General features: G+C 41.1%; 1 protein-coding gene across 3 annotated transcripts in view; it reads right to left on the bottom strand.

Moving 5' to 3' along the window:
• The window catches only part of FGGY (FGGY carbohydrate kinase domain containing), a 346,832-nt gene that overhangs the window by 176,986 nt on the left and 142,671 nt on the right, over positions 1 to 27,175 (bottom strand). For 2 of the 3 annotated variants that reach the window (XM_060231899.1, XM_060231898.1), the window contains exons 7-8: positions 14,931 to 15,059; positions 8,147 to 8,250 (exon numbers count right to left, since the gene is read on the bottom strand). In XM_060231899.1, the coding sequence (XP_060087882.1) occupies positions 8,147 to 8,250; positions 14,931 to 15,059 (233 nt within the window). Of the gene's footprint in view, positions 1 to 8,146; positions 8,271 to 8,347; positions 8,590 to 14,930; positions 15,060 to 27,175 lie in introns of those variants that run through there. The other variant, XM_060231900.1, reaches the window with a different exon arrangement.

Here is a 27,175-nt window from a genome sequence, read left to right as displayed (position 1 = left end):
AAGCCTTTTTGCAGCTTCCTGAAACTTTACATTGGGAAGCTTTTGTTCCAGCACACTTTCTTTAGTATCTCTCAAATTCTTTTGCTTTCCCAGAAAGAAGGTTGGTAACCCCTTTTCAGTACCCAAATTCCTTCTCTTGAAATGCCAGTTTTGACTGACTATTTAGGTCTTTACAGGTAGTTTTTAGGATTGCCAGGCTCAAGGTGGGCTCTGGAGATCTCCCAGAATTCAAACTGATCTCCAGACCACATGCATTGCTTATTTAGTTACTTAAAATATCTATTCCATTTCTCCTGGATAAAACAGCTACTTCAGAAAGTGGACTGCATGACATTATACCCTACCAACAGTGCCGGATTTGCTAAAGCAATGGGCCCCGTTGGCCAGAGGGGCCCCATCTTCCTTCCAAAAAAATTTCAAAATCCTGCTGAAATGCATTAAAATATATCTCCACTGATTCAGAATAAGCTTTTGCACATATTAGTAACCTAAAATCAGGTTGATCTACTTAAACTTTTCAGATATAACGAATTTAAAAGCTGTTCCATATGCGTAACTTGATAGCAAATGGGGAAAACAGACTGCAGTATTTAGCAAGAAAAACTCGTCCCTCAATATCAGAAAAGACATTGAACGATTCAGCATAAAATTTTACACAATATAACATGTTAAAAATATTGTATTGGTGAAAAACTCAAGTTTAGCAGCTAGCAGCATTCAGTTCATAAATGCAATCCACCATGTGTGATGTTTTCCTGTGGCCTAGGGTAAGGGAGAGTATGTGTGCATGTGAACGCTTCCAGTTATGCGCCATAGACAGCAACAGTTTTTGAGCAGTTTTCTCGAACAGGTGTGTGTGTGCCTCTCTCCTCTATCTTCCTCTCTCTCCCTCTCTCTGTTTGTGTGTGTGTGTTCTGTTCCGTATGTGTGTGTGCATGTCCACACAGCGTTTGTATATGCACATGGATTTGCCTGTGGTCTACACAAATTTGTTAAATCTGAAAAATTCAAGTAGATCACCCCAATTACAATAGCGTACAATGAGTTATGTATGTGTGTTGGAAAGTTGTGCGTACAGTACATTCCATCAGTGGGTGAAAACACGCTGTTCACGTGACGTGAATCGAACAGGACCTCTGCTTAGATGAGCTATGAATTCCAACAGTATCACAAAACAAAGATGTGAGCATTGCACTTACATATATTGAGTGTGTATACACACACACACACACTCATATATAATTAAACTTATTTATGGGTTAATTTTTAGTTAGCTTTATTATTGCATACTTTAGAACTTTCCATACTTTAGAGCTTCCATTCCATAGCTTGCCTTGATATTACCCACAGGTTCTGATGAGGCATTAAACACCAACTCTCTCTCTTTCCAGAATCGAATCAAGACAATTGATATTACTGCTCCAGCTTTTTAATCCTAACAAAGAGCAGATGATACAAAAGTGGTGAAAGTAAACGAAAACGTTAAAAAGAACAAAAAGATATAATCAAACATTTAAAGCCAATCACATCATTTGGCTTTGCATACCCGAAACAAACAAGTTCAACTGCAGATGCAAAAGATTCAGATGCATTACTTAGCACCCAGGAACATTTGTCAGTACCACTTAGTACCAGTGGCACCCAGGAACATTTTTTAGTAATTCCAAGTACCAGTGGCACCCCAGAACCTTCTGTAAATCCAAGTACCAGTGCCACCCAGGAACATTTGTCAGTAACTCCACATACCAGTAGATGCACAGACACAGAAGCTTTAGTTTCCCCCACCAAGTGTACAGAAGCGAGTGTTTGCTCTTCTACTGCTTTCATTGTCAAGAATGATGTAGGTTTATGGACCACATTGAGCAATGAAGAAATTTCATACTGGATAGAGAAAGGCCCTTAGGAATGTCAACACTGGGATGGACTTTTCACAACTTCGAAGAGAACCTACAAAAACCAAACTTGTTCTTGCTCTATGTTGACCTATTTAACAAGAAAATGTGGTCAGATGCTTAAAACAAAGCTTAATGAGCAAATCAAAGCAGAACAGGAACACTGGAGGCATGCACTTCAATGAGTGATGGCAGTAATTTGTCTGTTGGCAGAACATGGATTGGCTTTTAGAGGAGATGATGAAACCATCGGCTCTCCAAAAAATGGAAACTTTCTCAATTTTCTGGAATTTTGCCGAATTTGATCCCTTCTTACGTTTCCACATAAACCAGTATGGATATAAAGGATCTGGCCATCCATCATACCTATCCAAGACCATATGTGAAGAAGTTACCCAGCTAATGGCTAAAAAAGTTCTTGAAGAAATAGTGAAAGATATCAAAGAAGCAGGGTATTTTAGTGTATCAGTCGATTCAACACCTGATGTTTGCAGTGTTGATCAACTCACTGTAATTGTTAGATATGTTTCTCCCCTTGATGGAATACCAGTTGAACGATTTTTGTCATTTACTGAACTGAAGAATCACACGGGTCAAGGAATGGCTGAACTGATACTGAACTTCTTTGATGAACTTGAAATTGATTTCAGTAAATGCAGGGGTCAATCATATGACAATGCAGCTAACATGGCTGGAAAGTATAATGGCATTCAACAGAAAATTCTAGAAAAAATACGTTTGCAAAATTTATTCCCTGTGCTGGACATTCTCCTAAATCTAGTTGGAAGAACTGCAGTTGACTCTTGCCTGGATGCAGTGAATTTCTTTGCCCTGGTAAATTAACTCCGTTGCTTTTTCTCTGCCTCTACAAGACAGTGGGCAGTGCTGAAAAACTTCTTGCCACAAGAGTCAAAAGTTTTGCGACATTTATCTGACACAAGATGGGAGGCCCATTCTAGAGCTACAACAGCCATCAGTGAAAGTTATTCACACACTTTTGAAGCACTCAGTCACATCTATGATGATGACACTGAAAAGGGTGATATTAGACGACAAGCTCAAAATCTTTTGCAGAAAATGGAAGAATTTGAATTTATGTTCATGCTTCCTCTATGGACAGGTTTGCTTGATCAGTTTCACAAAGTAAGCAATACCCTTCAAAGCGCACAGATTTCATTGACCACATGTGCAAATCTATACAGTTCACTTCCGCAATTTGTTTCCAGCACATGGGAAAGTTTTGATGAAACTGAGAAGCAAGCAAAAACTGCTCTACCTGATGTAGAGTACAAAACTCTCCAAAGACGGCGTAGAGTGCGAAAACGACAACACAATGATGACAGTGCAACTGAAGCCTTGGATGAAATTCCTCCAAGAGATAAGTTTAGGATACATTCATTTATTCTTATAATTGATGCTCTTCACTCAAATTTGGAGAGAAAAGCTACTGTGTACAGGAGTGTTGCTGATAATTTTTTCGTTTTAACTGATCTGCAAGCAACGAGGGAACAAATTCTTCATGGTGCCAAGAGACTAGAATAAGAATATCCAAAGGATGTTGATCTCAATCTTGATGAACTCTTGACTTTCCACTTATATGTCAAACAGGCTCATTCACAAAAAGAAAGTTTCAGCCACTAAGACATGTACCAGATAATAAAACAGGAGAAAATCCAGGCGCTTTTCCAAATGTGAATATTTTCAGATTGTTCCTGTGTTTGATGGTAACTAACTGTTCTGGAGAGAAATCATTTTCCAGGCTGAAAAGGATCAAAAGTGATCTTTGTTCAACAATGTCACAAGAGCAGCTATCTGGTCTGAGTATTCTCTGTATAGAGAATGATAAACTGCGACTAATTGATTTTGATGAAATCATTGACGAGTTTGCAGTCAGGAAAGCACAAAGGAAGATATTTTGACATTAAATTACCTACCGTAAATGTGTAAATAGCCTTAACAGGGTAATACAGAAACATGGCAATTTGATTATCTGACTGTTTGATGTAAACAATAAACCTCTTCATCAATCATCACTGTATGATTTAAGATTATTTTCAGTGAAGTTTAAGATTAAAAATTTTGTCAATCTTCAAAGGTTAAAATGTTACATAATGTTTAGATTTAATTACATGTCTATAATGACTGTCCTGTCTGTTCTCTTTTCATCAAGTTTGACTATTTCATCATGTGACCTGTGTAAGACAGTGTTGGGTGGGTTGGGGCTTTGATTAATATATAATAGCTTTCAAGTTTGTTGTAATGTACATATCTCACCTACAGCCCATACAGTCTAGACCTGAATTTAGTCATAAAACTCCCAAAAAAACATTCCATGAGGCTGAGCCCTGATAATTCAAAAATTTGCCTAAAACTTGTTGAAAATAATTATTGATCAGGTAACATGTAATATTTTAACTACTCCTAAATTTTCTGAGCATGTATGCTGAACTGCCTGTGTAGGCATGCTGGGCCTACCTCCTTCAGGGCCCAAGTAAGGGGCCTCATAACTTAATTAGCACAGGGCCTCATTTGTCCTAAATCCGGCACTGCCTACCAAGGTCCCTTCCTCCCTAAATCCCCCTCTCTCAAGTGCCATTCTCAAATCTCCAGGTATTTCTGAACTTAGAACTGGCAATAGTACCAAATATCTCTGTATTCTTCAGAGATAACTCTCCTTGTTCAAGTGGGAAGGGAATCATCTCTCTGTAGAAGATCTTTTCTTTTCCTTGGCCTGAATGGGAGTCTCCATGCGCTCTAAATGTTCAGCGCAGCCTGTCACTCAAAGCTTTCTTGCTCTGTGAAGAATTAACAATTCCAATAACTTTACTCTGTTTGTACAGTACTTCAAGGCTTTTAAAAGAGGTACAATTTATCACAGATTCACATGGCCCTGACTGCAGATTCTTAAATCTGTGGATCAAAGCCATGTACAGAGAAAGAGATCTTTCTACAAAAAGTTAAAAAATAGAGTTGGAATTAAATTCCCTGCTAACAGAGGAGCATGGTCTGTGCTTATGCAGAACACACACCTTTGTTGGCCTGCTTCATCCACCTTTTTGTGAGAGAGACAGTAGACAGAGGGTCATGCCTGGCAGACGCTCCCACAAGCAGGCAGGCAGAAGAGTAGGAACCACCAATTCCCACCATCACTGCATGAGCCACAGAGACAGTTATGATACAGGTGTCCAGAGAGATGGATGGGCTGGAAAGAAGCAGGAGTGGGAGACAATGGGTGTTTTTACACTGGCAGTCTGCGACTATCTCTGCATTGTAAACTGAACTTTTACATTACATAACGTCCCCATAACTCTTTCGCATTGTTGCTTCCCAAGGCATTTACATTTGTTTCAGTGAGATGGGTTTCGACCACGCCACAAAAGCATTTTTCACAAGACTAGTTTTGGTCTGGTCTTTTCTCTATAGGCATTTCAAACTTGTAAAAGTTTTCCTGCATTTTAAAAGACTCCTCCAAAAGCCACCACAAGGTGCAGTAATTTGCATGAGAACTGACAGCACTTGAAATTTTTACATATCATTGCTTGCCTCATCCAGTGATTTAAATTTGTATTGTTTTTGCAGCTTTGACACGATTTCTAAGCAATCGTATACATTTAACTAAGCACAGGTATTCTGGCTGCCCTCTGATCAGACCTCTCCACCCCCCAAAATTGAAAAGCATAAATGTAAAAGGAAAATACCAGTCCATAAGGCGCTCCGGACCATAGGACGCACCTTCCTCCTGGGGGGCAATCCGCTGCCTCTGCCTCCAATCCCGGCGCTTCTCCCGCGCCTGCCTGCCTGGCTCCAGCTTCTTCCAGCAAGCACTGGGATCGCTCCACGTTGCCCCCACCACAAACCCAGCGCTTCATGAGCGCCGGCTGTGGAGGGGGCAGCGTGCTTCCTCCATGCCTGCCTGGCTCCAGCTCTGACGTTTACAGCAAGCGCCAGGATCACTCCCTCCGCCCTCCGATCCCAGCGCTTGCTTTAAGCATCAGAGCTGGAGCCAGGCAGGCACGGAGGAAGCACGCCACCCCCTCCACAGCCGGCGCTCGCGAAGCACTGGGTTTGCGGAGGGGGGGTGATTCCTCTGTGCCTGGCTTCAGCTTCTGCTGATAGCAAGGGCTGGGATCGGAGGCTTGGCTGCCTCCGAACCCAGCCCTTGCTATCAGCAGAAGCTGAAGCCAGGCAGAGAGGGACAGAGGAAACACCCCCCCTCCGCAAACACAGCGCTTCGCCAAGCACTGCGTTTGCAAGGGGGGGTGATTCCTCTGTGCCTGGCTTCAGCTTCTGCTGATAGCAAGGACTGGGATTGGAGGCTTGGCTGCCTCCGAACCCAGCCCTTGCTATCAGCAGAAGCTGAAGCCTGGCAGACAGGGACAGAGGAAGCACCCCCCCTCCGCAAACGCAGCGCTTCGCCAAGCGAAGCGAAGTGCTGCATTTGCGGAGGGGGGGGTGATTCCTCTGTGCCTGGCTTCAGCTTCTGCTGATAGCAAGGGATGGGATCGGAGGCTTGGATGCCTCCGAATCCAGCCCTTGCTATCAGCAGAAGCTGAAGCCAGGCAGACAGGGACAGAGGAAGCACACACACACACCCTCCGCAAACGCAGCGCTTCGCCAAGCGCTGTGTTTGCGGAGGGGAGGGTGATTCCTCTGTGCCTGGCTTCAGCTTCTGCTGATAGCAAGGGCTGGGATCAGAGGCTTGGCTGCCTTGCTATCAGCAGAAGCTGAAGCCAGGCAGACAGGGACAGAGGAAGCACCCACCCCCTCCGCAAACCCAGCGCTTCGCAAGCGCTGGCTGTGGAGGGGGCGGCGTGCTTTCTCCTTGCTTGCCTGCCTGGCTTCAGCGCTGATGCTTAAAGCAAGCGCTGGGATCGGAGGGCGGAGGGAGCGATCCTGGCACTTGCTGTAAGCGTCAGAGCTGGAGCCAGGCAGGCAGGGGCAGGAAGCGCCGGGACAGAGGCAGCGGATCACCCCCCCCCCCCGGAGGAAGGTACGTATGGTACCTTCGCTCCATAAGACGCACACACTTTTCCCCCCACTTTTTTGGGAGGAAAAAGTGCGTCTTATGGTGCGAAAAATACGGTAATTAAAACAGAACAGTGGCAAGCAATTTGAAGAGTCTAAAACTCTGGATCAAATTGAATGTAAAAACACCCAATGTCAGTGTTTATCTACTGTTGAATCACACTATGGAGAAAGTGGCAAGGCAAGAAGGTGGGAAGGGACAGAGCAGGAATTGATGAGTAGGGAGAATAGGGATCCCCCTGTAAACCTTGAAGGTCCGTCACTTGCCTTTTCTAAAAGCTAATACACATTAGCATGTTCTTGTTTATAGGGCCCATATGATTACATATATTAAAACTAATATTAAACTGTTCTGTGCTGGACAAGTGTCTCTTGTTCATCACCTAAGGCGCAATTTGTGCATGACTTTCTTCTTATAAAGATACAGGTCTCATCATTGGTAAGAAAAAATGTAAACAAAAGAAAAACATGACAGTTTCTGAAAAGAAAAGTCTCTGTATTGCTGCATGTACTTATGAATTCAGTCTACATTTCAGTATTATGTACTTATTATGATTCAGTCTACATTTAAGAAAGTTAATAAGTTTTAAATGAAACAAAGATGGTAGAAAAGGATAGTCATTAAACTGAATGCTTTCAGGTCTTTGCATTTTAAAAAGGCATAAATTTTAAAAAGAGACACTAAACTTTAATTGCAATCTCAGGAAAAAGCTTCCCCCCCCCTAATTCAGTGAGAAAAATTAACAAAGTAAAAATTGCTTATCTGGGCTCTTTTAGAGCCACAATGCATCTCATAATTCGATAGATCATTACAGCTTTCAGAACAAGATGGATTTATATTGATTGAGCGAGAAGGTGGTCCAGGGGGCTTTTCTAAAGACACCAAGTACTCAGTTATACATTAGTGACAAAGCTCATCATAGGTTACTCAAAGCCGGAGCCTGGCTCCAATTTCACACTGTCCAGCTGAAGTCACAGTAGAATCATTTGCTTTTACATTTTGTGCCATTCCCCCCAGTATTGATTTCTGCAACTATTAAAGATGCCTCTTGATAGCAAATGCATGATGATATATAATTAATATCTCAGGGTAATGATAGAGTTGCCATCATAATACACAGGATAGACACACATAAAGAGACAAAGGTAAGGAAATTAAAAGAGGAGCTTCAAAGGTCAGTTTTCTCATCAGTTCAATGACTAGTAGCAGGATTCTGCCCTCAACTTACCCCCATGTGGCATGAAGATGTCCCACATATCACAGCAATTCGGGAAGTAATTGGCTGGTTTTCACAAGGCAAGTTATATCCTCTCACACTGGCTCCAATCATGCCTAGTATAAACAAATGAAAACTATTTCAGGGCAATATTTCATGACATCATTGAGAAAGTTGCCAAAGAGAGCTAGATAAGTTAATCTCTGTACTCACTACTTCTTGGCAGATATATTCTTTAAATATATTAATCCATCTGATGTAATCCATCTAATCAGAATCAGCACAAAGGTTCACATCAAGGAGACAGGACAGATCTCGATGTAACTGGAGCAGATCTACATCTTGAAATACAGCTTTTAAGCAGAGGGTGAGTGTGTTGTATGTGCAGAATTTCAAACTAAAAGTGGCAAGGTAGGAGGGGTGGGACACAGATCTGCCATCATGTCTAATTCTGCCTATAGTTACAGATAAAAAAAAAAAGATTAAAGCTAATTCCCTTGTTTTACATTGAGTCCTCCAAAATATAACTACTGAGTATATGAAGGTCACAGTGTGAAATCTGAAATGTGGTGAATACCACCAATCACATATGAATGCTGACAATCCTAGAGGAATGTTATGAATCAGATGTTAACATACACTGGCTCGTGCATCATAACAAGTGGTTGTTAACATTCACTGAATTTGTCTGGGATTATCAACATTCACCAAACTTTGGACATGTACTGTAACATATGGATTGTACAAAGCAGTAGACAAATGCACCTTTAAGACCAACTAAGTTTTATTCAGAATGTAAACTTTCATATGCTCTTAAGCAGACTTCATCAGACAAAATGGGAATGGCAAGCATCAGTTCTTAATATAAGTGGGCAGTGAGCTGGTATGTAGAATCATGGGAATGTTTTTAGCAGATTAAAAGAATCACAAATGGGGATCTGTGTTTGTTAGTGTTAGAACAAAGCAGGGCTGAAACAACACTGGAGGGTGATAAAAAGCAGACTGCTGTTGTAGATATGAAGTGCCATAAATCTAGGTAACATTCTGGCTTTGTTAGTTTAAATAGAGGGCATGGTTTCTCAAGAGGTTATAACTTCCATTATAGTTTGCCATTAGAAAAAAAGGAAAACATTAAAATACAGTGGAGGATGAGTTAGTATATGCAATAAGACAAACAGCCAATATCCCCCATTTGAGTATGTCAATACAAAAAACCAAAAAAACACAAATATTCTGATACACTGTTCTAAAAGAGAAATACGTATAAGCTAGCCATTAGAAAAACAGGGTGCATTAAAGTATAGTGGAAGGTGGGTTAGTGTATGTAATGAGACGAACCAGCCCACATCCCTCATTTGAGCATGTCAACACAAAAAACATTATTATGATACACTGTTCTAAAAGAGAAATACATTGGCACACTGTGGATGCACAGCTATACTCAGTGAGAGTTGGTTTAGCGTATGTAATGTTACCTAGATTTATAGCACTTCACACCTACAACAGCAGTCTGCTTTTTAGCACCCTCCAGTGTTGTTTCAGCCCTGCTTTGTTCTAACACTAACAAACAGATCCCCATTTGTGATTCTTTTAATCGGCTAAAAACATTCCCATGATTCTACATACCAACTCATTGCCCACTTATATTAAGAATTGCTGCTTGCCATTCCCATTTTGTCTGATGAAGTCTGCTTAAGAGCATACGAAAGCTTACATTCTGAATAAAACATAGTTGGTCTTAAAGGTGAACTTGTCTACTGCTTTGTTCTATTGCTTCAGACCAACACAGCTGCCTACTGGGATCTATCTATATGGATTGTACTTCACATATACAGCCTGCTTCTAACAGAGCTATACTACACTTCCTTCATTCAAATAATTCAGCCATATCCCAGATATAAACAGCAATAAATCTAACTAGACAATGTATTTTCAATGTTTATCCAATTGTATCTGTTATTATGGTTTGCAGTACTCAGACTGCAGTATGCAAAGTCAATCAGCATCCATGACTACTTTCAGAGGTGTTAATGCTTACTGTATTTGATAACTGATAAATTCACATCATATCCCCTTCAAATTTGAAACTGACTCAAAAGAGGGATCACCTCTGCATTCCATTTTGCTGCTAGATAGCCTCATCATCAGTTCTCCCTATTACAAAGCAACAAAGCTTTGTGTGTCATGAATCAACAAAAACTTCAATTCCCATAATCTCCAGTTTGAAATGATGGAAGAAATTCAGTCATTTGAATTGCCAGATACAATGCGGTTCCCAAAACGCCTCTCCTATGTTCAGTGATTTCTCCTCGCCCACCTGTTTTCCCTCCACAAATAAGAGTTTTGTTGACCTGGAAGAATAACTGGCCAGGAAAGGAGATGTCCATTTTCATTTTCAAGTGTTTCTGTCAAGTGCTAGAAAGTGCTATCAAAGTACTATTTTCTTTCTTAGGCTAGCTCAGATATGTATTGTACACCAGATACTACTGAAGTCAAAATACAATTATATTAGACTTTGTATGAGAAACTATGCAGATACGGTATCCAGATGTAACCTTGAAATGAAAGTTCTCTCTTTAATTAGGGTCAAGACAACATCCTATATCTGGAACAGAGAATTAAAGTGTCATGTATAACTTCTAATAAGCCCTGTGGCGCAGAGTGGTAAAGCTGCAGTACTGCAGTCTGAGCTCTCTGTTCACGACCTGAGTTCGATCCCATTGGAAGCTGAATCCAGGTAGCTGGCTCAAGGTTCACTCAGCTTTCCATCCTTCTGAGGTTGGTAAAATGAGTACCCAGCTTGCTGGGTGGAAAGTGTAGATGACTGGGGAAGGCAATGGCAAACCACCCCATAAAAATTGCCGTGAAAACATTATGATGTGATGTCACCTCAGAGTTGGAAACGACTGGTGCTTGCACAGAGGACTACCTTCACCTTTACCTATAAATTCTAAGAAAGTGTTCCCAGACCAAATGTGAGAATATAGTCCAAGGTTTAAGCCTTAATCAATCATTTAACCAAAGACCATTCATTCTCACAATGTAAAGACAAAAGGGATAATGTCATTTTCCATAGGTTTTACATATTTTCTCACAAGCAGTTAAAGTCAAGTTAATTGCTCAAAGAAATGCTTCTCTGTAGTATTTTGGACACTGCTGTTCTTCCACTGATGGACTTGACATTTATATGCTTAGTTCCCAACAGCCTTTATGAAAGATAACCTCTTTATGACTAGTGGATTACTCCAGAGATGTATCAGGCTCATATGAGTATTATTCATTTGCAAAGAACAGAAACAATCAGGACTTCCTGCTAACAATTAAGCTTTCTTATTTTGCCCTATGGATAGGCAAATACTCTACATTGTATTACAGGTTTTGCATAGAGAAGGCCCAGCAGGCAATTTCCTGTACAAAGCATTGTTATAATTAGAAGTGTACAGGGATGCTGAAAATAATTTCTGTACTTCAAAATGTTCATGTCAATTTAAGAAAGGATTACCAAAAACTGGTAGAAATCTGTATGCATCATATTGCTATTAATGACTCACAAATGTGTTAATTATGCTGAAATCAACACCAAGTAATATTTATGTTAGCTTTCCTATCTCTGAACCAAGTTTACACAGAGAGTGAGTTCCTTAATTTAAGTAATCAGAATGGTAGATCAGAAAGAAGTCTGTGTATGTTACTCAAATGTTGTGTTGTTTCCTTTACTACTTTGGACTATCTGAGGCTATGGCTCCATTCAGAAAACAAAATGATCAACCAGAATTTGTTGTACAAACCAGTTTGTCTACAAAACGTAACTGATCAGTTTGTGTGCAAACATCAGTTTGTCTAATACTTGCCTCTCCTCTCAACTCTCAGGAGAGGATTTGTTGGGTCTCTGTGGTCTACAATGGGCTACAACTAAACACACTGAATATACCAGGAGAACCACAAATGCCAAAATACACAGACTTAAAGGGTCTATAGCAGGGATGGTCAAACTGCAGCTCAGGAGTCACATGTGGCTCTTTCACACATATTGTGTGGCTCTCCAAACCCCTACTGCCCTATTGGCCAGCTTGGAGAAAGTATTTCTCTATTTAAATCATTTCTTCAAGCCAAGTCAGCTGACAGCTTAGAGAATGCATTTAAAGTTGCTTTCTTTCCACCTCCACCTCCCCATCTATTTCCTTCCTTCCTTCTCTGATGTTGCTGTCTTGTGGCTCTCAAACATCTGATGTTTATTCTGTGGCTCTTATGTTAAGCAAGTTTGGCCACCCCTGGTCTACAGTATGAGAATGAAACATCAGACTTATCTGAAGGTTTCTTTTATTCATTGGGCAAACTTATCCAAACTGGTTAGGTCACGCCTCCTCTCGCTCCAGGCAGGGCTACGCAAATTTCATATGACTCTCCAGGAACACAGCAAGGCTGCCCTTCCAGTCATCAAAAAGCTCACCTCCCAAGATGACATCCTTATTAAGATGTATGTATGTAAGAATTTATTTATTTAGTGCTGGGAGAAATCGGATGACTTTGCTCCACTAAAGAGAAGAAACTTTCAGGTAAGTCCAATGTTTTGTTCTCCTTCAGTGGGGAGAGTCATCCAAACTGGTTATGTAGAAGAAGAAGAAGAAGAATTGCAGATTTATATCCCGCCCTTCTCCCTGAATCAGAGACTCAGAGCGGCTTACAATCTCCTATGTCTTCTCCCCTCACAACAGACACCCTGTGAGGTGGGTGGGGCTGGAGAGGGCTCTCACAGCAGCTGCCCTTTCAAGGACAACCTCTGCCAGAGCTATGGCTGACCCAAGGCCATTCCAGCAGGTGCAAGTGGAGGAGTGGGGAATCAAACCTGGTTCTCCCAGATAAGAGTCTGCACACTTAACCACTACACCAAACTGGCTCTACCAAGTTAAACAAAGGGTAGGAGATCTGTATCATCTTCTCAATCCAACACTTATTGAAGGACTCTCCTCCCAAAGGCAGCCTCAGCAGCGTTCAGCTGGTCAATTCTATAGTGCCTTACAAAAGTAGAAAAGGCTGACCAAGTTATTGCCTTACAGATCTTGTCTACTGGGACTCTGGTAGAAAGAGCGGCCAATCCATCCAAGTTTTACTATTTTGTCTGCTACAGAAATGGAGCTAGGCTGGAGAAACCTGCTGGAGCTGCAAGGCTATCAAAACTAGAAGGGCAATCTCACTCTGTACCAGGAGAGTCATACAGAATCTGCATAGCCCTGCCTAGAGTGAGAGGAGGTGTGACGAAACCAGTTTGGATAACTTCCTCCACTGAAGGAGAAAACTGGTTCATATTAGTAGGCATGAAATGAACATAACAGATTAGAAGGAATAACTGTACTTTACAACTGCAATTTACACGTCAAGTTAGCCTTTATTGGCATAATTTATATATGCCAAATTGGTTAAAAAAAGATAAAATGGAACGATTGCATACATATACATCAGGAGAAGCATAAACATAAACTGTTTCTATGAGATCCTCTGACGTGCCTTTAAAACAGAATAAAGAAACTTAGCCACTTTTTCAGTGACACTAGATGAAGTATCGTTCAAAAGACTATAGACCTTAAGTGCATCAGAACAATCAACCATGCTAACTAAAATAGGATGTAAATACTTGTGACGAAGATCTGTATACAAATTACAATAAAGAAGAATATGAGTAACTGACTCCACACGTTTTTGCTTACAGAGACAGTATCCAACTGAGTAGGCTGTCTTGTTAAATCTGCCATAAAGAATGGCAGAGGGCATGGTGTTGCATCTGGCAAGGGGAAAAGCTCTACGTTGCTGTGGCTCCTGCAAGACGGATAGATATGAGGCCATTTTCCCAGTACTAAGAGAGATCTCAAAACTCAGTAGGGAACAAGTTTTCTTAGCCAGACTGTATAGGTCTTGGCGCTCAATATCTAGCAACCTATTTTTAATTTGTTGGACTGCGGGAGTGAAGGACAGCATGGACAATAGTTCTAGGGATGAACCCATTGCTTTGATTTTTCTCTCAATATGTGCTGACCAATTTGACAAATTAAATTCAGAGAGCAGAAAGCATCTTGGAGAAAGAAAATTACATTCGGGTAATGAGGAGAACAGTTATTCGATGAGACTTCTGTATCATAACTGGATGAATGAGTACAACTTTGTTTTAAAATATGGAGGTTGCTAATGTGTTTTAAGCAAACAGATGATGGACAGCTGGAGGAGTAAACCTACAGAATTAAATAGCTGTAGGGCTGGAATGGCTTCAAAAACCACTTTATTCAGAATAACCACCTCAAGTCAATACATACCTCTTAGCAGTTTAACCCAAGTCTTCCTGACTTGATTATATCAAATGGTGACAGAAACCAAAAATACTTAAACTGATTGTTATGTATATGAATCCATATGTACCAAATGGTGTTCCTGCCTGGCTCATTGGAGCCTGACGGACTGAGCTTGGGGACTTAGGAACAATGGGCAGGAGGATACAAATCCCAACTGCCCTGCTCCAATCACAGGCCCCTTGCTGGTTTGAATGACCCAATAACGAGCTAGCACGGGAACCCAATGTTGTATATAGTTAGCCCAGCGGGCCCCGTTCTTCAGTCCAGTTAGTGCAGCCACCCACCATGCTGTACTCAATAAAGAACTACCTCGCCTCTTCAATGCCTAAGAACCCACTATATTATACTGATCCTGCCCTGTAACCTCTGCAGTACAGCCTTCAGCCTGCACTGCTACAGCTACAGGAAAACTTTTGCAAGGCATGAAGGGTAGAGAAAAGGCAGAAATTATTTACCTACTCCTCCAGCATGTGCATCAATAAGAGATGCAGCTACTGCAATCCCACTAGGAAGGCCAAGGGCTTCTGCAGCATCTGGTGTTAGGCCATTTCCAACTGGAGCTCCTGGAGGCAGAACTTCATTTCCTGAGCAAGCACAAGAAAAATCAAACATTTATCAGTCTGGTGAAAATGAAGGGCAACTTCACTGTGCTTTTATAAAAACTCCTTTGTCCTCTCACCCTTGTAACAAATACACTCTTTCACTCATTCACACACACACTCTTATATTCTTTACCAAGCACTAAACATCATGTATTTTACTTTAATACAAATGCAGATTGTATAATGTTAATCATAACAGTTTAACTGCTTCACCTTTTTAATTGTTTTTACAGTCTGCATATAGCTTGTTACAAGGATTAAGGGCCATTTAGGCTGCCAAATATCTTATGCTTTGAGTTTTCATGTGCTCTTATGCATCTGGGTTTTTAATGGTTGTTAATTTGAATTATTTTATGTTTTTATAATTTCTTCTTGTTTTTTTTTTTTGAACCACCTTGAGCAGGTGTGTGAGAAGGAGGCATATGAATGTTTTAAATAAATAAAATAGTGCTTCTCGAAGGAGGGATAACAAGGAATACCAATATTTGTTGGCATCCTGACATCTATATCCAACCTCCCCCCCCCCAAAAAAAAAATCTATATCCAAAAAAACCCCACTCCAAGATGCACATCACTGTTCTGGACTATCATCCTTTTGGTTCAGAAGAAGGCTTTCTATGCTGCAGTTCTGCCTTTACAAATTGTAAACTTTGCTATTTAAGCTATAACATGTTGATGTTCTAACACAGAATTGCAGAGCATTTTAAGCTCCCGTGGGATGAAAGAACTGGTGACATCACCTGCCCTCCTTGTATCTGTGGAAATATAGGTGGGATCCAACCTACTGAAGTGAGTTTGTTTTTAAAATAAACCTTATTAAGCGTCAGTTTCTGGTTTTACCACTGACTTCAACTGATTTCAATTTGTCCTTCTTTAATATCCCAGTTATTTTCCTCAGCAAAAAAAGCCACCTCAACTCACTCTCCTTTATGTTGGAAAATGTATGGAGCGCGTTGGGTTCCTATGCTCACTGACAAGAGAGAATGCTCTCTTATCAAATCTTTCTGGCAAGACGTCCTTTCACAAATCCATCTTATTACTGGCTACCAAATTCCACTAGCTCCAGAACTTCTTTTTCTCAACATCTGGCCAGATGACTCCATTCTGGAAATTTGGTGTGATCTTATCTGAAGTCTTACTGTCGCTGTGAGAACATCAATTGCATCAAAATGGAAATCACACTTGCTCCCACATGTAATTTATGGTTTATTAAAGTTTGGGATCTCTTCATGATGGAGAACATTACAGATCATATACAGAAGTCATAATTATTTCCCAAACAAACATACTTCTCTCAAAAACAGTTTCCATTTTTTGAATACATTTCCTACAATGATATACATTTATCTGAAACTGCTCTATCTTTAAATACTTGTTGCTTCTTTCTTCTTTATTTTCATAGTCCCACAGGTCCTAGTTGTGTACACACTTTTTCACTGCCTTGTTCATTTTAATTTTGATACCTTGCAATTTTTTTTACTGGTATACTGCTTTTTTGTTTTCATTGATCTTAACTGAAAAAAAATTGTATTTGTCATCTGTAATTTTTTTTAGTTTGTGTGTGTGTATGTATTTTCCACTCTCACAGGAAGCTTTCCATTGGAAGACAGAAAATACTGGTTGGGTACAGTTTTTTTTTTTTTAATTCAAAATCACTACAAAACCCAAATGTTATATGGAGAATTAATAGTACTCTTGATAAATTTTATTATTATATAATCTTTCAGGCACTGTTATATTTCATTTTAAAAAATAGGGAGATGTCTGATTGTAATATCAGCAATCACTGGGCAACTTGCTACACACAACTGACATGACTTACTCAGGTCTGGCTGATGGCTACTGTTCAACAGCAGCAATCCCATGAAAGCCAGTTTCAGATTTGGAGCTCGGAAACTCAAGTTCAAATCCTGACATGGAAGCTCACAGGGTGACTTTGGGCCTACCTTACTTCACAGTGTTATTATAAGGGCAAAATGGAAGAGAGGAAAATGATATAAACTGATTTGGGTCCTCATTATGGAGAAAAGCGGGATACAAGTGAACTAAATAAGTTTTAAAAAAAAAAGCTGAAGACAGGGAGGCAGATAAAAGGTAAATTAGTTAGTGGTGAAAAGGAAAATGAAGCAGGGAAGGTGGATAGGATATGAGGTCTCCCAGGAGGAAAGTAAAAGGAACCTGTGAGGGGAGGGGATACAAGGGAAAATGTGATGCCAACCTAGCAAGTCCCTGAAAGTCCCCCACCATGCAACAGCACCCATCTCAGCCAGCCAGGCCCGTAGTTCTGGGGACCCCACCCACAACTTCCTGTCAAGGCCCCAAAACTGAGGGAGGGCAAGAAGCGGTCACAGCAGGTCTTCATGCTCTCACAGCTGGCTAGCTGCAAAAGCAGGAAGCCTGAACCCACCAGCCCTGACTCCTTCTCCCCTCCTGCTCAGCTGAGCAGAATGGGAGGGTGAGAGGTATCAGGTCTTTGTGCTTCTTGAGAGTCACACAGAATATAGTGAAAGAATTTGCATTTTATACCACACCAATAAATTGTTGCACAACTCACAAAACAAGACAACATCATTGACAGATTATATGAATGGGTCAGAAGCAGCTCAAGAGGTCCCAGGCAGAAAACTCCATTGGGACAAAGAAGAAGAAGGTTGTTATAAAAGCAATGTGTCAGCTAATTTGGATGTATGAACTATTTAGCAGTGCTGCTACACTAAAGGTATCTTTAAAAAAAACTAAAGGCAAAGAACTTTTTGTTTCACATTTAAACAGCTGCTTGAGAACAGAGCTTTTCTTATTGCAGAGCCTTAATCGTAGCACTTCTATTTCATAGCAGACAGACCATTTTTAGAAGAGGATTTTTCCCCATGTGAAGTGAGAAACAAGTTTACCAAAGGAAAAACCTGTCTGAAATCTTTCCTTCCTTTATATCCTTTCCTGACAACTAGCTTTGGAATTTGCTATGCTCATGTTTTGTTTAAAGAAATGTATGTGGTACCAATGAACTGACACCTTTCTGAGCTACTGCCATGGTAACCAGTTGTTTACCAGACGTTAACACATGAGGTGAACAACTGTGTATCTTTAGTAAGTAAATCACTGAATCCCAAGCTGGCACTGATATTAATAGAATAAGCCATGTTAATGCACACTAGCCTTTAAGAATAAAAAAGAAAAGCGAGGGACCAGCTGATTCAGCTATGACATATTCACCCACTCAAGATCAGCCTTTAACCTGTCTTGCAGAAACAGATGAGTTTTATGTAAAATTGCAATTGATTAAAGTTCTAAGAAGAAAAGATGACAAACAGAATAAGGAAAAGAATATTTTAATTAAAGTACCATACTGGGGGAGGGGAGAATTTAAAAGAAGCTAATTATAGCATTTGCCCATTTGTTAGTATCTTGCTGAATTAGCACCCTACTTATCCAGGTTAGGACCAGGCTGCTAATTTATTCAATAAACCTCCACGGAGAAAAAAACTAGACAGGAGGAATAAAAATCAGAGATATCTGGGAAATATGGTTATGTGATATTTAGGGATAGTTTCTGTTTGTTTATTTATTTATTACTTTAAATTTCTATCCCGCCCTCTTCACAAGCGGACTCAGGGTGGCTGACAACATTCATATTCACAAGTTAAAATCAATAAAAAACAATAAAACATAATTACAATTTAAGATTTTAAAACCATTTTGTGGTCCTGTATCACTACAATATAAGCGAGTTCTTCTTTTCTGACGGTGATCACATAGTACTATAATGATGTCGGGTGGCAGTTCTCTCCCAGTTAGATATCAAAGGCCTATCGGAACAATTCGGTCTTATAGGCCCTGCGGAAAGTGGAAAGATCCCGCAGAGCCCTTATGGCCTCCGGGAGAGCATTCCACAATTCTGGTGCTGCCACCGAGAAGGCCCTAGCTCGCATCAAACGCAACCTAGCCTCCTTTGGTGGATAATAGATTTTTTGTCCCTGAACGCAGTGCTCTCTGGGGAACATGTGGAGAAAGGCGATCCCGCAGATAGACAGGCCCCTGACCCTAAAGGGCTTTAAAGGTCAATACCAACACCTTGAAACGGACTCGGAACACAATAGGTAGCCAGTGCAGCTCTTTCAGCACTGGCCAAATGTGCTCCCATCGGGGGAGCCCTATTAACAGCCATGCCGCAGCGTTCTGCACTAGCTGTAGTTTCCGAGTCAGCATCAAGGGTAGCCCCATGTAGAGAGCATTACAGTGATCTATTCTTGAGGTGACCATGGCATGGATCACCATTGCTAAGTCGTCGCGCTCCAGGAACTGGAGCCAACTGCCACACCTGCCAGAGATGAAAAAAGGTGGATCTAGTAGTGGCTGCTACCTGGGCCTCCATTGTAAGAGAGGACTCAAGGAGCTTACCCAAGTTCTTGACCTTAGGGGCTGGTATTAGTGACACCCTGTCAAGAGCCAGCAGAAGGATCTCCCCCCCTGGATCACCCCGGCTCAGGTAGAGAACCTCCATCTTCGTCAGATTCAGCTTCAACCGACTCAGCCTGAGCCAAGATGCTATGGCTTGAAGAGCCAGGTCTAGATTTTCTGGGGTACAGTCGGACTGGCCACCCATCAATAGATAGAACTGGGTGTCATCTACATATAGGTGTCATCCCTGCCCATACCTCTTGACAATCTGGGCAAGGGGGCTCATATAGATGTTAAATAACATCTGGGACAGAACCGCACCCTGTGGCACACCACATATAAGTTCTAGGTTTCCTGATCAGAGATCCTATGCTGGCATTGGGACAGTAGGTACCAGTGTTCCCTCTAAGCTGAGTTAGTGTGAGCTCGTTCACAGTTTTTTAGCTTCAGGCTCACACGTACTTGTCTTAGTTCAGGAAGGATAGTCCCAGAGCAAACTAATTTATGCAGTAGCCAAATTGCTTGCTCACAACTTTAAAGCCAGTAGCTCACAACAGTGCCAGATTAAACCCTGTGGAGGCCCCTAGGCAGTAAAAATCTCAGGGGGCCCCTTGCAAATTACCTCAGAGTTGGCGTGCCCACCCCACCACCTGCAGCCCCTGCTGCAGCCTGCAGGCACCTTCTCAAAAGCCCCTTTGACAAACCCATGGGAGAGAGGCAGAGAGAGGCAAACTTGGCAAAGACACATTAGACCAGGGGTGTCGAACTCATTTGTTATGAGGGCCATATCTGACATAAATGTGACCTTGCTGGGCCAAGTCATGTTGGGCCAGGCCATGTGTGTATCTATATGAACATATGAAGCTGCCTTATACTGAATCAGACCTCCGGTCCATCAAAGTCAGTATTGTCTTCTCAGACTGGCAGTGGCTCTCCAGGGTCTCAAGCTGAGGATTTTCACACCTACTTGCCTGGACCCTTTTTGGAGGTGCCAGGGATTGAACCTGGGACCTTCTGCTTCCCAAGCAAATGCTCTACCACTGAGCCACCAACCCTCCCCACCTATACCTATATAAGATTAGGTAGCAGAGATATAAACTTTATAAGGGACACAAACACAATTAAAGATTTTTTTAAAAAAACTTAAACCCTGCTTAAAACATTAGCACTCATTGGTCTTAAAAGTGCTTTCTTTGTATTTCTCCCAAGGAGCTGGGCAAAGGAAGCTCTGGCCCTTTCCTTCCTTCTCCAGGGGACCAGGAAAAGAAGGAGCCTCAGCCAACAGAAGGAAGAGAGGCTTGGCTCAATAGCTCTACTGTGCAATTGAAATAGCCTGGCAAAGCAAGCTCTCCTTTCCCATTTCTTCCCCAAGGGAGGAGCCTCAGCCAGTGGAGAAAACAGAGTCTTTGCTCTGTAGCTCCTGTGCGATTGAGTAAGCCTTGATGCAGAAGGAAGCAAGAAAGAGGGAGAAGAAAGCAGATGCCAGCCAGTTGCTTGGGGATCTAATAGTAAGTAAAATTTTATTTGTATCCCGCCCTCCCCCGCCGAAGCAGGCTCAGGGTGGCTAACAACATTTAAAAGTGAACAATACAATAATAAGGCATTAAAATCACATTAGAATCAATCAATAATTAATTAAAACATTTCTAAATCTAACACTATTAAGTCTGGCAGTAAACATTATTGTTTGACGCTATGTCTGTCAGATGATGTAGTGGTGGTGGATCCCTAGACCAGACCATTTCGGCGTTAATAGGAACCCTCCAAGGGCTTGATTTAGCCCCTGGACCACATGTTTGACACCCACATTAGACTTGAAAACAAGTTAAAACTGCTGCTCAGTAAAGGTTCCACAATGGCTATAAAAAAATACTCCCAATACCACAGGACTAATACTTAGCTATCAGGAATAGATAGTACCAGAAGTTTTTCTCCATAGTGGATGAGATCCACACACACACACACACCCCAAAAGAAGGGTACATATGGAATGTCTTGGGCTCCAATATCTTCCCAGCAAGAGCAGTGAATGATGAAGGCACTGCAGTAGTAATGATTGTCATCTTCTTTGTAAATGATACAAATTGCCCTCTTTGTCCTTACATGACATTGAAGTCTAAGCTTTTATACCTTTGCCTTGCTACACCAAAGGTACCATCGTAAGCTGAGTGACACCCTTCCGAGTCCACTGTAGGCTTAGACAGGAAATAGTCTCTGCTTACAAAATCTCTACTTAGAATGATAGTGTAAAGGGCCAATTTCCTCACTTTTTAGAAAGAAATGTCTGCAAGTCTGGATAGTCACACATCCATATATGTTCCCTTCACACCTGGAAAGAAGTAACATTAGCCTACTTATATCACATCTGACTGTGTTATCTTCTTGATCTCATCCTTTCCAAGCACAGTTGGTCAAGGAAGCATCACATTTTTTATTGGAAGGAAAAAACAGAGGACAGGAGGACAAAAGAGAGCCCCAAATTGTACAAGGATGAGATTTGCCCCTTGGAATTAAAAACAAACAAACAGGTCCCCCAAATTGATGGTGGTAGTACTTTATTACTTTATTATGACTATACTTTATGATTAGTACTTTATTATGAATACTAGTACATTATGACTAGTACTTTATTATGACTATAAATTCCAGTTGAAGTTGCATCACAGATATAGTGATAATATATTTAGAAAAACAATCTTTATACTACATTAGTTTTTGTGTTTTTTAAAATGTGCACTGACAGCCCCAGAAATAACCATGGCATATCCACAGCATTTTTACATCAAGACAAATGTGAATTGCTGTAGAAAAATGGGTTATGTATAAAGCACTGTTCTTCAGTGAAAAATCATTATTTAGTCCCTTAAGTAGCCCCTGAAGTAGAGGAATGGGGATGGAAATTTGTCAGCCTATTTTAAAAAAAATAGATTGCACACTTCAGCACCCAAAAGGTCCAGAGTTCATTAAAAATGTAAACGTTTAAAAATTTAATGTCTACCTATGTTTTATAATACCATGACAATCTTTACTTTAATCAGAAAACATACAAACTAGAATTGGCTGCATAATAGGGTTGGGTGTATGTGTGCACAAACTGACTCCTACTGTTAGACTGAAACTGATTGAATCAAAGTTCACAGCAATTCAAAGCTCAGATATAGACCCTTAAGTATGCCATTATTCATAACATAAAAGAACACAATAACCAGATCGTTGCAACCCTGAAAGTTTAACCTAACCTGGGAAATGCAAAAAGTCATGACTGAAGACTGGTATTTTTGCAGGTGAAACCACACACTTTGATGTGGCAAAGGTTCAGAGGAGATCCGTAAAGTGTGAGGTGTTCTGCATAACCTACAAACACATCAATTAAAAGTGAAACTGAATGTGGGTGTTCATTAAAATATAGCCAGTACCTTTCAAGGGGAACCTGGTGCAAAATAATTTGTAATGACCTGAGTTTCGAACGCATTAGAGCAGCTCTCTTGCTGTAAACTCTTGGATGTCAGCTTTTGTAAAATGAAAGTAACACTGGTTGTAAGGTTGTTTTAGTTACCTTTTTGTTGATTTAAAGGGCATGGCACTGATGTGTGTGTGTAATGTTAAATGACAAGATCTTATGTTTTATGCATTCTATATTTTCCCTTATTAAACAGAAAGCTGTAACTTTAATTTTAAAGAATTATTATTTAACCTGCAAGAAATTCCAAATATAGTCTGTAAAAATAGATGTAATTGTACCAGAAATGCAGATAACTAAACATACATGTCATAGGGCCAAGATACCAAAATGAAGCAGAAATGCCCCATGAAGACATTTAAAGTGAAGAGATGAATCCATGGTGGGTTCATGCCTCCCTCTTTAGAAACTCCAACTGCATACAGGCCTATATACAAACACCGATTATGATCACACATGCAAAGCATGCGTAAGTAGAAGTTTTTGCTCATGAACGTTATCCAGCCTGGTAGTTCCTTTCACTTCTAAATCACCAAGATAGGTATCATGTGATCATTATGAATTCAATTGACACTGTGGCGGAACCGGCCCGATTCTGCCCTCAGACTCGGTCCCATCAACTCCCTTTTGAGTTGCCAACTCTTGAAGGGAGCTTATCTTCTTCCCACCACTAGGGCATGCTGCCACCACCTGTTCAATTCAGGGGTTCCTGACTGAGAGGAACAGGACTCCCAATTCCCCCTTGCCAGTTCTGAGGCCTGGCCTCAAGGTCCTCTGCCAACCCAGCACCACGTTAACCCAGAGACCAAAGTCCTTTTTGGGGAGACCCCTGGAGGATTGGCACCTTACCAACTGTATGCCTTCTCCCTTCCCTGGACTCCACTCTTGCAGTAACTTGGTCTAAGGCGGTTGAAAAACTATGTAGTACAGAGGGACTACCTTTTAAACAAATAAAACATTTATTTAAAACATGCAACTATTTACAGGCATTTTTAAATACAGGGTGAACAGAAAATAAATGAAAGTAGGGATAAACACTCCTTCTTTCCCTAATATATAACTGGGCCTGGCCATACCATCCAGAACCGACTCACCAGTAAGCAAGACTCAAATCAAACTCACTGTCAGCTTCCCCTGACAACTTTTAACTGCCCATTTCCTTCCAAAAACCTCTAATATAAAACCCAGTTCCCACCCAGGAATTGGTTTTCCCTCCTGCAGCCTTCTGGCCGACCAGCCTAAAAGACTTCCTGCCTCTCTAGGAGGTCTCCTCAGAATTGCTGCTTCCAGATCGGAGGGGAGGGGGAAGGAGGAATAGACTAGGCCAAAGCCTTGCCTAGAGTTTAAGACTCCTCTAGCCAACTCCCAGACAAACACAGGCCTAAAGTGGTGTTTCTCCACAGACATCTAGCCTGATTTCATCAGATCTTAAAAGGTAAGTAGGGGAGGCCTGGGTTTATACTTTGACTGGAGACCATCAAGGAAGTCCAGAGCTACTACACAGAGGAATGTGATGGCAAACCACATCTGCCTCTTGCCTTGAAAACCCTACTGGGTCACCATAAGTCAGCTGTGACACAATCTCACTTTCCAACATCCCACATAATCATTTTCCTGAGGATGAAGGTATAGTGTCTGTGCAAAAAGAAACGGTGTGGTTAGAAGGCTGGGCTAGAAATGGTCCAACCAAATCCCCACTCTGCCTTTTAGTGACCTTAACTCAGTCGTTCTCTCAGTCTAACCAGACTCATAAGGTTGTTGTGAGGTTAAAAAGTGGAAGTACTCATCCACATACACAGGATAAAAATATCAAAAGCCAGTATAAAAACAACAAACAATAAATAGTCCCAGGCTGAATGTATCTACATTCCTGGGGTAAACTAGGTAAGAAATCCATAAATTGGGCAGCTGTGGGTATACTCTGCCATGAAGGTAAACACTAAGTAAATATAAAACCACAATCAAAATATAGAAGAGGCAAGATATTGGACACAAAAACCAGCCTGTTGCTGAATTTATTTATTTACTGCATTTATAGTCCACCCTTCTCATTGAGAAAGCAGATCACACAGCATAAATCAGTAACAGTCTACACAAAGAAACATCTAATAAGTATAGTATAGCTTGATAACAGTCTATCAAAATCTACCAAATATATCAAAATCTGAATGAGCATGGTATATTAGGCATGTTACAGAATGTGGATATAATGGAAACAAGGATATTTCATTAGTAGAAAACAATGACTCAACAACAGGGTAAATATGTGCAGCAAATTGATAATATGTCCTATACATGGTGGTATAATCCACTCCCTTTCCCTTTACAAAGCACCTTCCTGAATTCTTTTACAGTATAGTTATTATAGAAAAGCTCCCCTGAACAACTGCTTTACATAATCTAAGGAATGACAGACACATGGCAGTCTTCCTGACCTCCAAGATGGGGTCAACAACCAAAAAGCATGCCTATGGGTGGTTGCTGATCTCAGTTTGTGGGGTAGCATCTGCAGAAGGCCCTAAACAGATGAGCGGAGCTGTCATGGTAGAACCAAGGAGGAGCGGCAGTCAAGCAGATAAAAGGAACCAAGGCCATGCTCTTGGTAGTCAGTACCTTGAATTGAAACCATTAGTTCATAAGCAGCTGTGACAGTAATGAACGGGTTAACAAGAAAACTAAGGACGCATAGAGCCTGCGTCAGGTGATCTGAGGGTGGGGGCCAGATTGCTCGGAACTCTCAGAGGTGATTGACAGCTAATGACTGAGGAGAGCAGTTAGTGTCTGACGGAGTCTGAGGGAGACTGCTGAAGAGAGCAGTTGGTCTGAGAAGGAGCTGAGACAGGAGCTGAGGAGAGTCTTTGAGAGAAGCAAAGCTCACTGTTCACTCTATAAAGACAGCCAAGGGGCTGTGTGTGACTAAAGGGAGAATCACAGTAAAAGACCTGAGAGGTCACAGACACAGAGACACTTCTCTTAAGAGCTAAAGAGGTGGTTGAGGGAAAGATGTGGGTCTAGAAGTCTGAAGGGCTGGAAGAAGAGACACCAGTTGACTTAAGGGACTTGGCACATTATACCCAAGAAGCCAACCTAGAATAGTGTTGGAGAGTGTAAGCTGTATGATCTGTGAAACCTGAGAGACCTAAGTGAACTTGATATTATAAAGCCTGAACTACGAAGAAACTGTTAACTGCTTGAGATACAATATAGCCCATGTATATATTTCCCATTTCCCAGTTGAAGACAGTGTGTGTACGTTAATAAATTTCTGTGGTTTACGTTAAAGTTCTCTGGTGCCAGTATATTGGAAAAACTATCAAAGCTGCTGTGGTCCCCTACAAACTGAGTTTATATCCATCTGAAAGCAAAACAAAACCCCCGAAGAGACTAGTATTGAGAAATCCATATTATACCCACCCCTTGAGTTCCATAGCCGTGAAGTAAAATTCAAGAGGAAGAACTGAGGCTGAAGAGGGGCTGGGGTAGCCATAAGCCGCATATAGAAGCGATCCAGTGATACCGCGAGGCGCGCTGTTATAGCAGCCAATGGAGTCACTGCAGAATGGGTGACAATGTGCATGTCCCATCTGCCTCCTAATAGTAACTGAGCTTTGGCACTGTACCAAATGAAGTTTCCAGGGTGAATTCAAGGGCAAATCCATGTAGAGTGCATTGCAGTGGTCTAATCTCAGTGTTACCCTGGCATGGATCCAGGTGGCTAGACTGCCTGAGTCAATATATTGTTGATAGTTATATGGGAGTAAACGTGGTTTCTGCTTAATATACGTAAACCAGCTTGAAGGCTTTTGTAAAGCAAAGATGTAAATAAACAACTGGTTGCACCCTGAGTCAGATATACTACATTAACCAATTAAATTCTGTGGACTGAGCTTACATATAGTATTCTTCCAAGCATCACACCCAATGAATTAGAACAAATCTGAAGGTACAGACATCTGCAGAAATGTTCTGGAACAGGGTACCAGGACTTACTGAATCTGTCACAATAATTCTATTTCCTGAGTCAGATTCTCAAAAAAATTGAAATTGCAAAATTAAAGTCACAACTTGGGACAAACAACACATGAAATAGGTTTTCATGATCTCATTTTACTGGTTTTTATGGTCACAATTTAAGGGGGGGGGATCCTTCTGTAAATGTACAGGGATATAATTTCTAAATTCCTGTGCAATTAGATTCTCAATAATTCTCATCCTGGTTTATTATATGAAAGTGTTATTT

The sequence above is a fragment of the Heteronotia binoei genome, chromosome 2, assembly GCF_032191835.1.
Source record: "Heteronotia binoei isolate CCM8104 ecotype False Entrance Well chromosome 2, APGP_CSIRO_Hbin_v1, whole genome shotgun sequence".
NCBI classification, from domain to species: domain Eukaryota; kingdom Metazoa; phylum Chordata; class Lepidosauria; order Squamata; family Gekkonidae; genus Heteronotia; species Heteronotia binoei.
This window is presented reverse-complemented; position numbering and strand designations above follow the sequence as displayed.